Source organism: Lolium perenne, chromosome 5 (genome assembly GCF_019359855.2).
Source record: "Lolium perenne isolate Kyuss_39 chromosome 5, Kyuss_2.0, whole genome shotgun sequence".
Taxonomy (NCBI): Eukaryota; Viridiplantae; Streptophyta; class Magnoliopsida; order Poales; family Poaceae; genus Lolium; species Lolium perenne.
The window spans coordinates 146,124,507-146,136,903 of NC_067248.2; the positions used below are offsets into that span (position 1 = coordinate 146,124,507).

A 12,397-nucleotide genomic window follows, 5' to 3' on the forward strand; every position below is an offset into this window, starting at 1 on the left:
CATCGCTAACATTTTTGGCAATTGGCTAAATGGGGTTGTGGTTAGGTATAAGAGCATCTCCAGCCGCGTCCCCCAAACCGCGCCGGATTGAGCGTTTGGGGGACGTGTTTCGTTCGTGCCGCCTTTGGGGGACGTCGCTCCCAAGTCGCGTCCCCCAAACAAAAATTCGGAAATTTTAAAGTTAACGAGATTCGACTAAGATTCGTTCAAACTTACATAGATTCGAACGAAATTTGACTAAATTTAAACTAAACCTAATCTAGTACCACTTGCGGCGGCCGGAGGCGTCGTAGTACTGCTGGAAGTTGTACATGTCATCGGTGACGACCTCCTGCTTGACGCGCTCGCCGACGGGATCGTCGACGGGCTCGTCCTTCACCGCGCCGCTTGGTCCTGCCTCGCCGTCGTCGGTGAGGTCCACCAGCGGCTTGCCGGAGTCGCGGATGGACAAGGCGATCGCCGCGTCGAGGTTGCCCCTCCAGGCGTCCTTGTCGTTCATGGACGCCAAGAACGCCGCCCGCAGACCTGGGCAGTCCTCGGGGTCGTCGCTGCTGGCGATGAGCCGCTGCTGCCGCTCATACTCCTCCAGCAGCGCCGCCTGCGACGCTTCCTCCGGCTCCTCCTTCACCTCCGGCTTCAGGATGAGGAGGGCGCCGCCGCGCCTCCCTTGCTGCCGCCGGCTGCCGCTGCCGCTGCCGCCACGCCTCGTGTTGACGGGCGTCGCCGGCTCCTCCTTCACCTCCCATTTGGGAACGGTGTACGGCACCGACTGGTAAGACGAGGACAGCGTCGATCGCGCCGGTCCTGAGGAAGAAGAGTGCGAGGAGGACGAGTGCGTCATCCTCCTCGGCTGCCATTGAAGAGACGGCGGCGGCGACGACGGCATCTCCAGCCTTGGAGCGCCGTTGCGGATGCCGCGGATGACGTTGTCGAGGGTGCGCCACGAAACGCCCCAGAACAGGGCGCGACCGTCCTTTTTCCAGCTATTGGGGCCGCCGACGAGCCCCTCCGTGCTGTGCATCTCGATGTCGTACTTCGCCTTGAAGTACGTCGTCCACCAGACGTCGTTGTTGTCGACCGCCCACGTCGGATCCAACCGCTCCTGGGCGGTGAGTTGAGCCCGACGGGCCTTGACGGCGTCCCACCATTGGTCCGTGCGCGGCTTCGGCGGCGACGGAACGCCAATGCCGTTCACGGCCATCTTCCAACCGCCGCTGCTTGGCAGCCGCATGTCCGGCGGGACTGGATACCGGGCGTGGTACAGCGCCCACGCCTCCGCCACGGTGAAGCTGCCGCGGCCGATGCCGTTCGCCGCGGCGATGTTGCGGGAGGACGAGCTCGACATTTTTTGGAGAGACGAGGAGAAGATCTGGGAGGGGGGAGGCGGCGGCGACGAGAAGGTTTGTGAGCGGTGAGAAACTGCAGGGCGTCTTTAAACATCGGCGGCAGCGGGTGGTTGCGCGCAATAACGCCGGCGTGGACGGCCACGCGGCCATGCACGACGAGACGCATCCCTGCGTCGCCTGGGAAAACAGGGACGCCATTAACGTCGCTTGACCAAAGGTAGGCGACGGGGTTTTAGGCTTCCGAGCAGCTGACGAGTCGGCCCCGCCACTCCCCGCCTCGCTTTTAGTTGTGTCCGGCGTGCCCGGTGCGTCCCCTGTGGGACGGGGACGGGCTCGGGGCGCCGGACACTGTATGGGGGAGCGCCGGACAAAAAAGGGCTTTGGGGGACGCGGCTGGAACCGTTTTTTGTCCGGCGCGCCCCAAATCCCTTTGGGGGACGCTTTGGGGGACGCGGCTGGAGATGCTCTAAGAGTCTTATCAGGGTGGGAGCGATTGCCGTTATTTGGTCGCTATGGCTATGTAGAAATGACAAGATTTTTGACGATAAAAATTATTCTCTTATGCAGGTAATCTACCGGTCTACGGCCTTGCTCCGTTCATGGTCGTCGCTTCAGCGCTTGGAGGACCGCGACCTATTTACAGAGGTGTCTACACGGTTGGAGAATTCGGCCAAGGAGTTTATTACCCAACATGGGTGGCTGCATAGTCGGAGGATTGCAGCTTCTTGACCATGATGCGCTTTTCACTTAGTCGCTTGTTATGACATGAACTTTTCTGTTTTTATACTCTTGTGTGGACGGCTGTGTGCATCCTAGTTATGCAGAGGCCGGGTGTATTACGAAACTTTGAAGTAATAAAGCGCCCTTTTTCGAAAAAGTGTCAAACTGCTACAGTTATAGTGGATGCTTCATTTAGTTTTTATGTAAAGAGCACCACATTTTTCATTGGTGAGCACGTAGGCAAGTATTTTATACGTGCATTAAAACACGAATGAAGACATCGGCGGCTTAGCCTGGTGGCTGGGGTCGCAGTGACACACCCTAACGACTAGAGTTCGATCACTGTCGGGGACGAACTTCTGAAATTTTCACGCCAAACTGATTCATCTATATCAATAGAGTTCTAGGTCCTCCCATGAACTATTTCATAACACAAAGGATGAATTATACTTAATGGGGCAACAATAGCACTTTGCCTCCGATGAAGGGCTACATGGCTTATCTACATTATCTTGGCTCCCGTCAGGTTTTTGTTTTGTTGGTGGAATATAAATTTCACATATAGTGCTTATTGCTTACCTGAGTAAGACACGCTAAAATACTAGGGCTCGATATGGAATCGGGGTGGGGGGTATCGTCTTAAGTCGGGGGTGGGGGGTCACGTTGGGTGTTTTTTTTTCAAGGACCTTATTCATCTAAGACGTTGAGTTTTTTCGTTGGATACAGACGTGTTGAAATATAATCATCATCATACCGGTCGTATATGAATCTTACGCTAGGGGATTATCTTAAAACAGTGTAAGATCTAAAGCTTTTATAGGGGCACCACACCGAACCATATGCTATCATCATCGCGACAGGCGTCTAGTACGATGTGTATAAACATATGTTTTTTGAGACACAGTAGGATTCTGCTTGTATACATAACATACATAACAATTTGTGTCCATTGCCGAGTCCGCAACAACATGTCAATATGGAATACTATTTTTAGGAAGGTTGCCACATTGTTATCTCGCATGACCTGTTCTGTCCACTCATGTCCTAATTGTGGTTTACAACTATTAGCTTCGTGAGTGAGACTTTACTAATAATAGAACACTAAAATTGACCCATTTCTGGCCATACATCTGTTTCTATTATTAGTCACTCTTTTAAATATAAATACATCTTCTACTTACAACATCAGAATCAACTCGTCAAATATTTGTTCATCTCTTGGTAGTAGGAGGTTGAAGTTGTTCTCTGTAAGTAATTTATGTCTTCCAAGCTCCCTATTTTTTAATACAGTTTTGTATATGGTGTTCTTATTAACCCGGTTCATTTGTTTCTCATGAAGTCTTGTTCGAACTCTTTGTTGAAACACTGCAATCATGGCGGGAGAAACGCCTTGCCCAATTTGCACTCAGCCATGTAATTTGTGCAGATGGTCTACGAGATCATCCACGCAGTTCCGTATAAAAATGCTGCCTAGAGTGTTTGAATATAGTCCTGTAAGTCACTTTTCTACTATTTGTTGCCATATTCCCCTTATATCAGATAGTTTATCGTCTATGCAAGAAGTGTACACTTGAATTAAAAGACATTTTTCTGTGTAGATTATTCCTTGCAGTTACAAACAAAAAACTCCAAACTTATGCCCATCCAAGATCTTAAAGGCAATAGGTCCGCCGGTTAGAGGCTTGGAAGATGACGACGATGTCTACACCACGCATCACATCATACTAGATGATCATGGTTCTCACTTTGCCATGCATGGACCGTACTATAAATCCATGCTGTCAGATTTTGATATCAAAGTGGGAGATGTTGTTACTTTAGATTGGGATAAAGATGAGGACATATTTAATATATTTGTGCATTCTTCTACCAGTGAAGAAAAATTCTGGATCAGGATCCCTGGTAATTTTTACTGAAGTTAATTTAATTGTATTTTTCATTAACATTTTTACTTGCTTTTTTATTTACAAAAAGTGCCTCAAAATTAAATAGAGTGCCAGAATCTACCAATACATTGCGAAGAAGCTTTCAGTAATTGTTACTTCACTGATGCGGTGGATATTTCCGAAGAGGAGATGAACGCGATCATCCAGAAATTTGAAGAATTGATGGATGATCGACATTATCATACTCATGAACCTAATTTCATAGTACACATGCTAGACAATGACGAAAGATTCATCTGGAAATTCACCACAAATGCTACCATTATATCAATTACATCAAAGAAATAATTTGTCTTGATGAAAAATACAACAATGCAAAACATAAAATTCAAAGTAAATAATCTCGATTATTATAATCGACAAGCGAACTTGTCTCCCTAAATACTTAAAACATTGAGACCAATGTAACTTGCATTCGCCACTAATCTAGTGCAAATAAATCTACTCCATATAATCTATACTCCATGCAGAAATCAGCCCAAGTCTCATGGAATTTCACCATGTCGCCATCTATAATTTTGTAAGAACCCTGGATAGTATGATTTTTGTATGCGTACACGGCAACGCCCTTCCTAGGAAGATCACCCTCTGACTTGATATCATCCAATGGAAGTTCCTACACAAAAATACAAATTTAAAAAACATCACGCAATGAATGGATGAATAAAAGAAGATTAAAGTAACACATTTTTAACTACATGACTAATTTAAAATAAAGGGGAAATTAGGAATCATACTAACCCAGCTGAATCTTTCGTCGTTGTCTAGCCTGTGTACTATGAAATTAGGTTCATGAGTATGGTAATATCGATCTTCCATCAATTTTTCAATTTTTTGGATGATTGCATTTATCTCCTCTTCGGAAATATCCGCCGCATCAGTCAAGTAACAATTACTGAAAGCTTCTTCACATTGTATTGCTAGATTCTGGCACTCTATTTAATTTTGAGGTACATTTTGTAAATAAACAAGCGAGTAAATAAAATGTTAACGAGAAATACAATTAAATTAACTTCAGTAAAAAATTACCAGGGATCCTGATCCAGAATTTTTCTTTACTGGTAGAAGAATGCAAAGATATATTAAATATGTCCTCATCTTTGTCCCAATCTAAAGTAACAACATCTCCCGCTTTAATAACAAAAACCGACAACATGGATTTACAGTACGGTCCATGCATGGCAAAGTGAGAACCACGATCATCTAGTATGATGTGATGTGTGGTGTAGACATCGTCATCATCTTCCAAGCCTCTAACCGGCCGACCTATTGCCTTTAAAATCTTGGATGGGCATAAGTTTTGGAGTCTTTATTTTTAACTGCAAGGAATAATCTACACGAAAAAATGTCTTTTAAGCCAAGCACACACTTCTTGGATAGACGATAAACTATCTGAGATAAAGAGAATATGGCAACAAATAGTAAAAAAGTGACCTACAGAACAATATTCCTAGGCAGCATTTTTATACGAAACTGCGTGGATGATCTTGTAGACCGTCTGCACAAATTACATGGCTGAGTGCAAATTGGGCAAGGCGTTTCTCCCGCCATGATTGCAGCGTTTCAACAATGAGTTCGAACAAGACTTCATGAGAAACAAATGAACCGGATTAATAAAAGACCATATACAAAACTATATTAAAAAATAGGAAGCTTGGAAGACACAACTTACTTACAGGGAACAACTTCGCTCTCCTACTACCAGCACTTGTGCTTAAAAAAACCCTAAAATGTTCGCCCCGGCTAAGCTCACTTCTGCTACAGATTTTAATTATTCTGGTGTGTACTAGATCAAATCATCACACAAGTGGAGCTACTTGTCACGTTTTTATTTATTTAGACTGATTGATACAAGGGATGGTTTGTCAACTTGCAACTCAAAAATATTTACCAACTTTTTTCTCTCCATATTGTAGTACTCGCCTTTTTTTGGAAGAATCTTAATTCTCACCTACCGTGGTTATCCTGGCTGCACCTTTCAGCCATCACAATCGTCATACTCACGCATATCTCCCATATCTTCATCTCTTTCGTTTCTGTTCAATCCAGCAGGGTAGCTGAGAATACAGCCTGACCTTCTTAAGCGTCTCTTCTACTTGGATGCTTTCTGAGAAGGTAGCTGCTGCATCCCTACAGCTGATCCAAGGCAGTGCTTCAGCTTTCTGTTGAGAACTTGTTTCCATATCCTCCAGAGTTAAGAACAAACGATAAAGTGAAACTTCAGAGCTCGATTCGTTGTATACAATTTGTTCCAACTGATTCAGTTGAGATATTAGATGATCACCAAAACCCCTCCGGAAGGTGATTTTTGTCTATCCTCTGTTCCAGATATGGGCTAGAGTGGAGCTATGTTCATTACACACAAAATAAACCTCCTAAAGTGAAGAGCAAGGCTAGTGCCTTCAAACCAATGATATTCCCAGAACTTGCAGATTGTTTTTTTTTTGACACACCAAAACTTCACAGATTTACAATTACCTACTACCCATTGATATTCAAAGTGTGCAGCTTTTCATGCCCATGTAACCCCTTTCTGATAAAGGTGACATCTGATCATCATTACAGGCAAAAATGTTACGTCTATGGACACTGCATTTACATTGGATAATCTGCTTCGATATCTTGTGATCATCCAGCTGGTACCTTCTGATACATGAGGCTAGCAGAAATATTAAGGTCTCTGAGATTGGGTTTACCAAAACAACAATTGTTCTATTACTGTCCCTGACTCTCCCGTGGAGCTGGAAATCTAGATTGTGCTCATGCATTTATCTTTTTTTTCACAAGCCTTTCTGTTTAGTTTTGCATCTCACCATCAACTCTGCCAGCAATATGTTTAAGATAAGATTTTACAATAGAAAACTATTGCCGTTCAGTTTGACGAGTGATTTTTTTTTTTTTGCATCTCTTTAGTGCAGGGTTTGATCACTGAGCTGAAGCACCTGCCAACTTCAATTGGAAGAGGGAGAACACTTTCTGCCCTTCTTAACTTCTCTCTGCCTTGTCAGGAAGAATTTGTTAACCATCCAATGGAAATGGTATGCAGAAGTTGCGGTTTTGAATACAAAGAAGTAACTGGCAAACAATTCATGTTTAGTTGCTTTGTTATATTTAACTGGACTTATTTTGTGTACAGAGATACTTCTGAACATGTGTGTATAGTGTTTATCCATTACCTACTTCTGAGCAATGTCATTTTGTTTTCCATATTTCAGGTTGGCCCCCTTTTTGCTCTAATCAAGGCTGAGGTTCCTTGGTCAGCCCGTAGAGGCAATCTTTCGGAGAAAGAGAGAGTCCTGAAAAAATGAAAGGGTAATAGTAGATTATATTTTCTTGTTTTTTTTTTTGTTCTTCTTGAAGCGGTTATGTTTCTTGTTAACTAAGTAGATATTACCGGATGTTCAGAGACTTACCAGCGCCCGATTTCCTCTTGCATCGGGTAAGTTGCAAGAATCAACAATCATTTACAGTATCAAAAGCACTAGACCTACCTGCTACACTAGTCCAATACACATGAATTCTACCTTACTTTGCTTCCACGAGCAAGGCGGCGACCAAAACGTCACAAAGTGCATAGGTCGATCAGCTGGCGCTGGGCGTGTGGTCGTCAGGCACGAGCGGTGGCTGCTGCAGCGGCTCGAGGGAGGCGACGATGTCGCGCATGAGTGGCCGCGCCTTGGGGTTCCGGTTGAGGCAGTGGTAGGCGAGCATGGCCGCCTTCTGCACGGACCTGACGGGGTAGTCGTCGAAGCCGATCCTGGGGTCGACGATGGCTAGCACCTTCTTCTTGTGCGTGAGCATTGGCAGCGCCCAGTCAGTGAGCGTCTGCTCCCGCACCGGGCGCGACTTGTCCAGCGACTTGCGCCCCGTCACCAGCTCCAGCAGCACCACCCCGTAGCTGTACACGTCGCTCATCGCCGTCAGATGCCCTGATACGATGGATCGATCGAATGAATTCCAGCGAGAGCAGCAACATTTTCTCATTCTTTTTTGTTTTTGTTTTAACACTCTAGAAGTGGGATAGATGAGAGGCTGGAGCTGTTTTTATATTATATTATTATTATAAATACTGCGTTAGACTGAGTTTAACTTGAGACCTCTATATCTGATACCATATTGAATTGATATACTAGTCAAGTTCTTCAAAAATACGAACTATTTGAAAGGCTAGGCTATATATTTTCAAAGTACTTATCTACCTGTCATGATGTACTCTGGGGCGGCGTAGCCGTATGTTCCCATAATGCGCGTGGAGACGTGGGACATGTCACCGACGGGGCCGTCCTTGGCGAGCCCAAAGTCGGAGAGCTTCGAGTTGAAGTCGTAGTCGAGGAGGATGTTGGAGGTCTTGAAATCGCGGTAAATCACCGGCTTCTCGGCCTCGTGGAGGAACGCCAGCCCTCTCGCCGCGCCCAATGCGATCTTCATCCTCGTCGCCCACGGCAGCGGCGCCATCACCCCTGGAATTATTCAGGGCGAGACACAGATTCAATTTCCATTCAACTTCAATTCACACCTGGCCTGCCATGACGTTCCATATCAGCGCGACGGAACATGGAGGAGCTAGTACGTACGTGAGAAGAGGTGTGACTCGACGCTGCCCAGCGGCATGTACTCGTAGACGAGCACACGGTGGTCGTCCTCGCAGCAGTAGCCCACCAGCTTCACCAGGTTCGGGTGCGACAGGTGGCCCAAGAAAATCACCTCCGCCTACAAATAACACAAACAAATACGTACTCTAGTTGAGATGTCAGATTAGCCGTACCAACAACCGGAAAATTGCACCTAAGATGCTTGGATCACCTAGAAATGAAGTTATTATTTGTAAGAACTACATAGTGGAAATAAATAACCGATAAAATGTCTTGGAGAATGTGAGAATTTAATTTAGGTGTCACTATTAGAGAGACTGACCAGCCACTCCCTGTGGCCCTGGAAGCTGTTATCCCCGTCGTGCACCTTGACGGCGACCTGCAGGGGCTCCCCCGTGCCCACGGCGCCCTTGTACACCCTGCCGAAGCCGCCGCCGCCGATGAGCGAGTCCTGCCGAAAGCCGTTGGTCACCTTCCTGAGCTCCTCGAAAGAGAAGGCGGTCAGCGGATTCCGCGCAGCCGAGTCCAGCCGCATGGCCTCCACTTCCCTCGCGTTCGACGGCAGCCTGCTCTCATCGCTCCGGTCCCTCTCCGACGGGCTCTGGATCTTGGGAGTCTCTGCACACGTACCAATACAACTTTCAACACCAATACCAACTAACGGATTTGTTCAAATTTTCACAACCAAAACTGAAACATAGTAATCAATTAGGGATCCCGCTATTGACTATAAAAAATTCCATCTTTCTCAATTTGGCGGTGTGAGATCAACACATAGACTGATTACTACTACTTCACACGGTAGACAGGAAATAGCAGGACGGAGGAGTATTACTCGCCTGATTTTGCAGTGGAGGAGACCCTGTTAACGTAGGAGATCCCCCTAAACCAGCAGTTGCCCATGGGAGGCAGTCTTTATTAAACTCTCCTATTTCTGCCACCAACAAGACTCAAAGGAAGAAGGGATAGAGGGAGACAGAGTGGTGCAGAGATTGATATGAGAAGCTTAATTCGCGAGAAGCCTCCATCTGCTCTTCTTCGGACCACACCAACCAAGAGCAGGAAACTGGTACAGATGAAGAAGAGGATCGCTTGGTGTATATGCGCGACTCGGGACGACGAAAGCTGTTTCGTCGTCAACAGAAGAGCCAAAGCAGAGGAGACAGAAGCTACTCACAACGAAGGAGGGGGAGAGGGTTGGTACTTGGTAGGGGTACCGCTCCTTCTCCGACAGCAGCAGGAAGGAAGGAAGAAGGAACAAAGGCAGTAGTACGCTTCAAGTGAGCCATCCCTTTCTCCCCTTTATCATTGTCTTTAATCATGAGAAATCACTAATTACACGCTACGCAAAAGGCATATAAAACTTGCAATTATATAAGGCAGTTGCCCTTTTCTGGTACACCACATGAGCATAATGCATCAGCATAAATTCATGTTTGGTCCGTAAATGCATTTCGTGTGCCGAGTCGTCTTTATAAAATACAAACACAACACAACACCATTGCTTATCTATCCCTAGTGGTTGGGCATGTACTTGGTGCCCTGACCCAAGGGGTATAGGTAGGTCCTTGTGGTCAAAGACGGACGTGTGTTTAGGGCATCTTCATCGGCCCGACGCATTTTTGTCACCAAAAATGATCGTGCACGGATGCGAAAATGACATTTGGGTCACGATTGTTCGTTTGTGTCTGGGGGTGTGATACGTCCAAAATGTTTTTGATGTTGTTTGCCCTCTATATTTTGTGTTTTGAATACAACTAACGTGGACTAACGCTGTTTTCAGCAGAATTGCTCTAGTGTCTCGTTTTTGTGCAGAAATCCAACTCTCAGGAAAATTCCCGGAAAATATAGAAAAACTCACATTTCACCTGAAGACTCCCGGAGGCAGAAGACGAGACGGAGGGGGGCACGAGGGGCCCACACCTACCCTAGGCACGGGCCAGGCTTTGGTCGCGCCTAGGGGTGGTCTGGCCGCCTCGGCCACCCCCTCGACCTCTCCTTCGCACTATAAGAAGCCTCTGACCTGAAAACCGAGGGGGGTTCGACGTTTTTCCAGAAAGAGTTCCGCTGCTCCACCACCACCAGAAATCCCAATCCGGGGACCAGAAACTCCGTTCTGGCACCCTTCCGGGACGGGGATTTGGAAGAGATCATCGCCATCACTGACGCCTCTCCATCAACCATCCATGATTCCCCCATCCATGTGTGAGTAATTCCCCGCTGTAGGCTGTAGTGGGTGGTAGGGATTGGATGAGATTGGTCATGTAATAGCTATAAGATTGTTATGGGCATAGTGCCTAGTATCCGTTATTAACTGTATGGGTGGTAAAATTGTGGCAAGCTTTTGCTCTTAGCAAGTATGTATGTATGATCAGCTATTATGATAACTAATTTTTGTGTTCATCTTAATTTGCATTTCCGTTTTAGAAAAACAACTTAATTTGTATTTTGCTGACGTGTTAGAGAACTATCAGATTGAACCCACAACATGATTCAGATAGATTCATTACACCGAGCCACATGTCTTGACCTTGCTATATATGATACGTCCCAAACGTATCTATATTTTTTTATGCTCCATGCTTGTTTTGTTACAATTCTTATATGTTTTATGTGCACTTTTCCACACTTTTTAGCATTTTCTGGGACTAACCTATTAACGCAGTGCCAGTTCCTATTTTCTGTTGTTTTTGTGTTTCAGAAAAATTGTATATGAAAGTTTCTCGGAATTGGACGAAGCAAAAGCTCAGAGTCTTATTTTTTCGGGACGAAGACGGAGCCAGAAGGACACGCGCAGGAGAGCTGCCACGTGGGAGTACATAGGGCAGGCGCGGCCCCACCCTTGGCCGCACCTGGCCCATGTACTGGCGCCTCGTCGCCTCGTTTGCTCCGCCCTTCCGCCTATTTATTCCTCGTATCGGGAAAACCCCAGGGACCTGAGCCACCATCCACGAAAAGTTCTGACATCGCCGTCAACCGAAACCCTAGTTCGGGAGGGTTCTGCGGTCCATCCCGTCACCCTGCCGGAGAGGGAAATCACCGCCGGAGGCCTCTACATCGCCATGTCTTCATCCGAGGTGATGCATGAGTAGTCTTCCATGGGACCATGGGTCCATAGCAGTAGCTAGATGGCTGTCCTCTCCTTGTTGCGCTTCATGTATAGATCTTGTGACCTGCCTAACATGATCAAGATCATCTATTTGTAATTGCTACATGTTGGGTTGATGTGGATCCGATTTATAGAGAGATTGCTTTGGTTGAGATTATGTATTATGTTATTATGACCTTGCATGCTCTATGTTTCTAGTAGATGCTCTGACCAAGTAGATGCTACCGACTCCAAGAGGGAGTATTTATGCCTGATAGTGGGTCCATGCCTCTATTTAACCATGGGAAGTGACCTTGTTCTCTACGGTTGTAGATGTGTTGTTGCTACTAGGGAGAAAACAACGGTGTTCTATTCAAGGGTAGTTTCATCGTTTACTTTACACACATTGCTGAATGGATCGTAGCGGACAAGAGGGGGGTGAATGGATGCTACTCAAATTTTAAGTCTTTTTCAGTTTTAGCGGTGCGGAAGGTAAATGTGATTGCTTTAGTGGTGGAGATGTTCCTAGTATGATCCTAGGCAAGTGCAACAAGTAAAGGAAACAAGCATGATAGTAAGAGTAAGGAGCGGGACAACCGGATGGCGCGGAGACGAGGCGAGGTTTGTTTCCCGCGGTTCCTCTCACAAAAGAGAGTACGTCTGCGTTGAGGAGGTGCTAGCCTCACACAAGAGGCTAGGCGGCCA

At 46.2% G+C, this 12,397-nt stretch overlaps 2 protein-coding genes across 3 annotated transcripts in view; one reads left to right on the forward strand and one right to left on the reverse strand.

Moving 5' to 3' along the window:
• The first annotated feature begins 3,034 nt into the window (after positions 1-3,034).
• The window catches only part of LOC127300168 (eukaryotic translation initiation factor), an 82,173-nt gene continuing 72,810 nt past the window's right edge, over positions 3,035-12,397 (forward strand). Inside the window, exons 1-3 of one of the 2 annotated variants that reach the window (XM_071820027.1) lie at positions 3,035-3,313; positions 3,406-3,559; positions 3,665-7,083. In XM_071820027.1, coding sequence (XP_071676128.1) covers positions 7,042-7,083 — 42 coding nt within the window. In that variant the 5' untranslated portion in view covers positions 3,035-3,313; positions 3,406-3,559; positions 3,665-7,041. Of the gene's footprint in view, positions 3,560-3,664; positions 7,084-12,397 lie in introns of both variants that reach the window. The other variant, XM_051330245.2, reaches the window with a different exon arrangement.
• On the reverse strand, positions 7,413-9,858 carry LOC127300169 (probable serine/threonine-protein kinase PBL16). Its single transcript, XM_051330253.2, has 5 exons — positions 9,444-9,858; positions 8,927-9,222; positions 8,587-8,722; positions 8,212-8,472; positions 7,413-7,941 (listed from the first exon to the last, which is right to left on the reverse strand). Exons 1-5 carry the CDS (start codon positions 9,505-9,507, stop codon positions 7,595-7,597), a joined length of 1,104 nt encoding a protein of 367 aa, XP_051186213.1. The 5' UTR covers positions 9,508-9,858; the 3' UTR covers positions 7,413-7,594.

What these genes read in the sequence shown, in the direction of transcription:
- LOC127300169 (XM_051330253.2), bottom strand. Translation starts at nt 9,507, where the DNA reads ATGGGCAACTGCTGGTTTAGGGGGATCTCCTACGTTAACAGGGTCTCC. An exon ending in AGGGCCACAGGGAGTGGCTG is followed by an intron (nt 8,723 to 8,926) that starts GTCAGTCTCTCT and finishes TGTTATTTGTAG; the next exon opens with GCGGAGGTGATTTTCTTGGG. An exon ending in CCCAGAGTACATCATGACAG is followed by an intron (nt 7,942 to 8,211) that starts GTAGATAAGTAC and finishes CCATCGTATCAG; the next exon opens with GGCATCTGACGGCGATGAGC.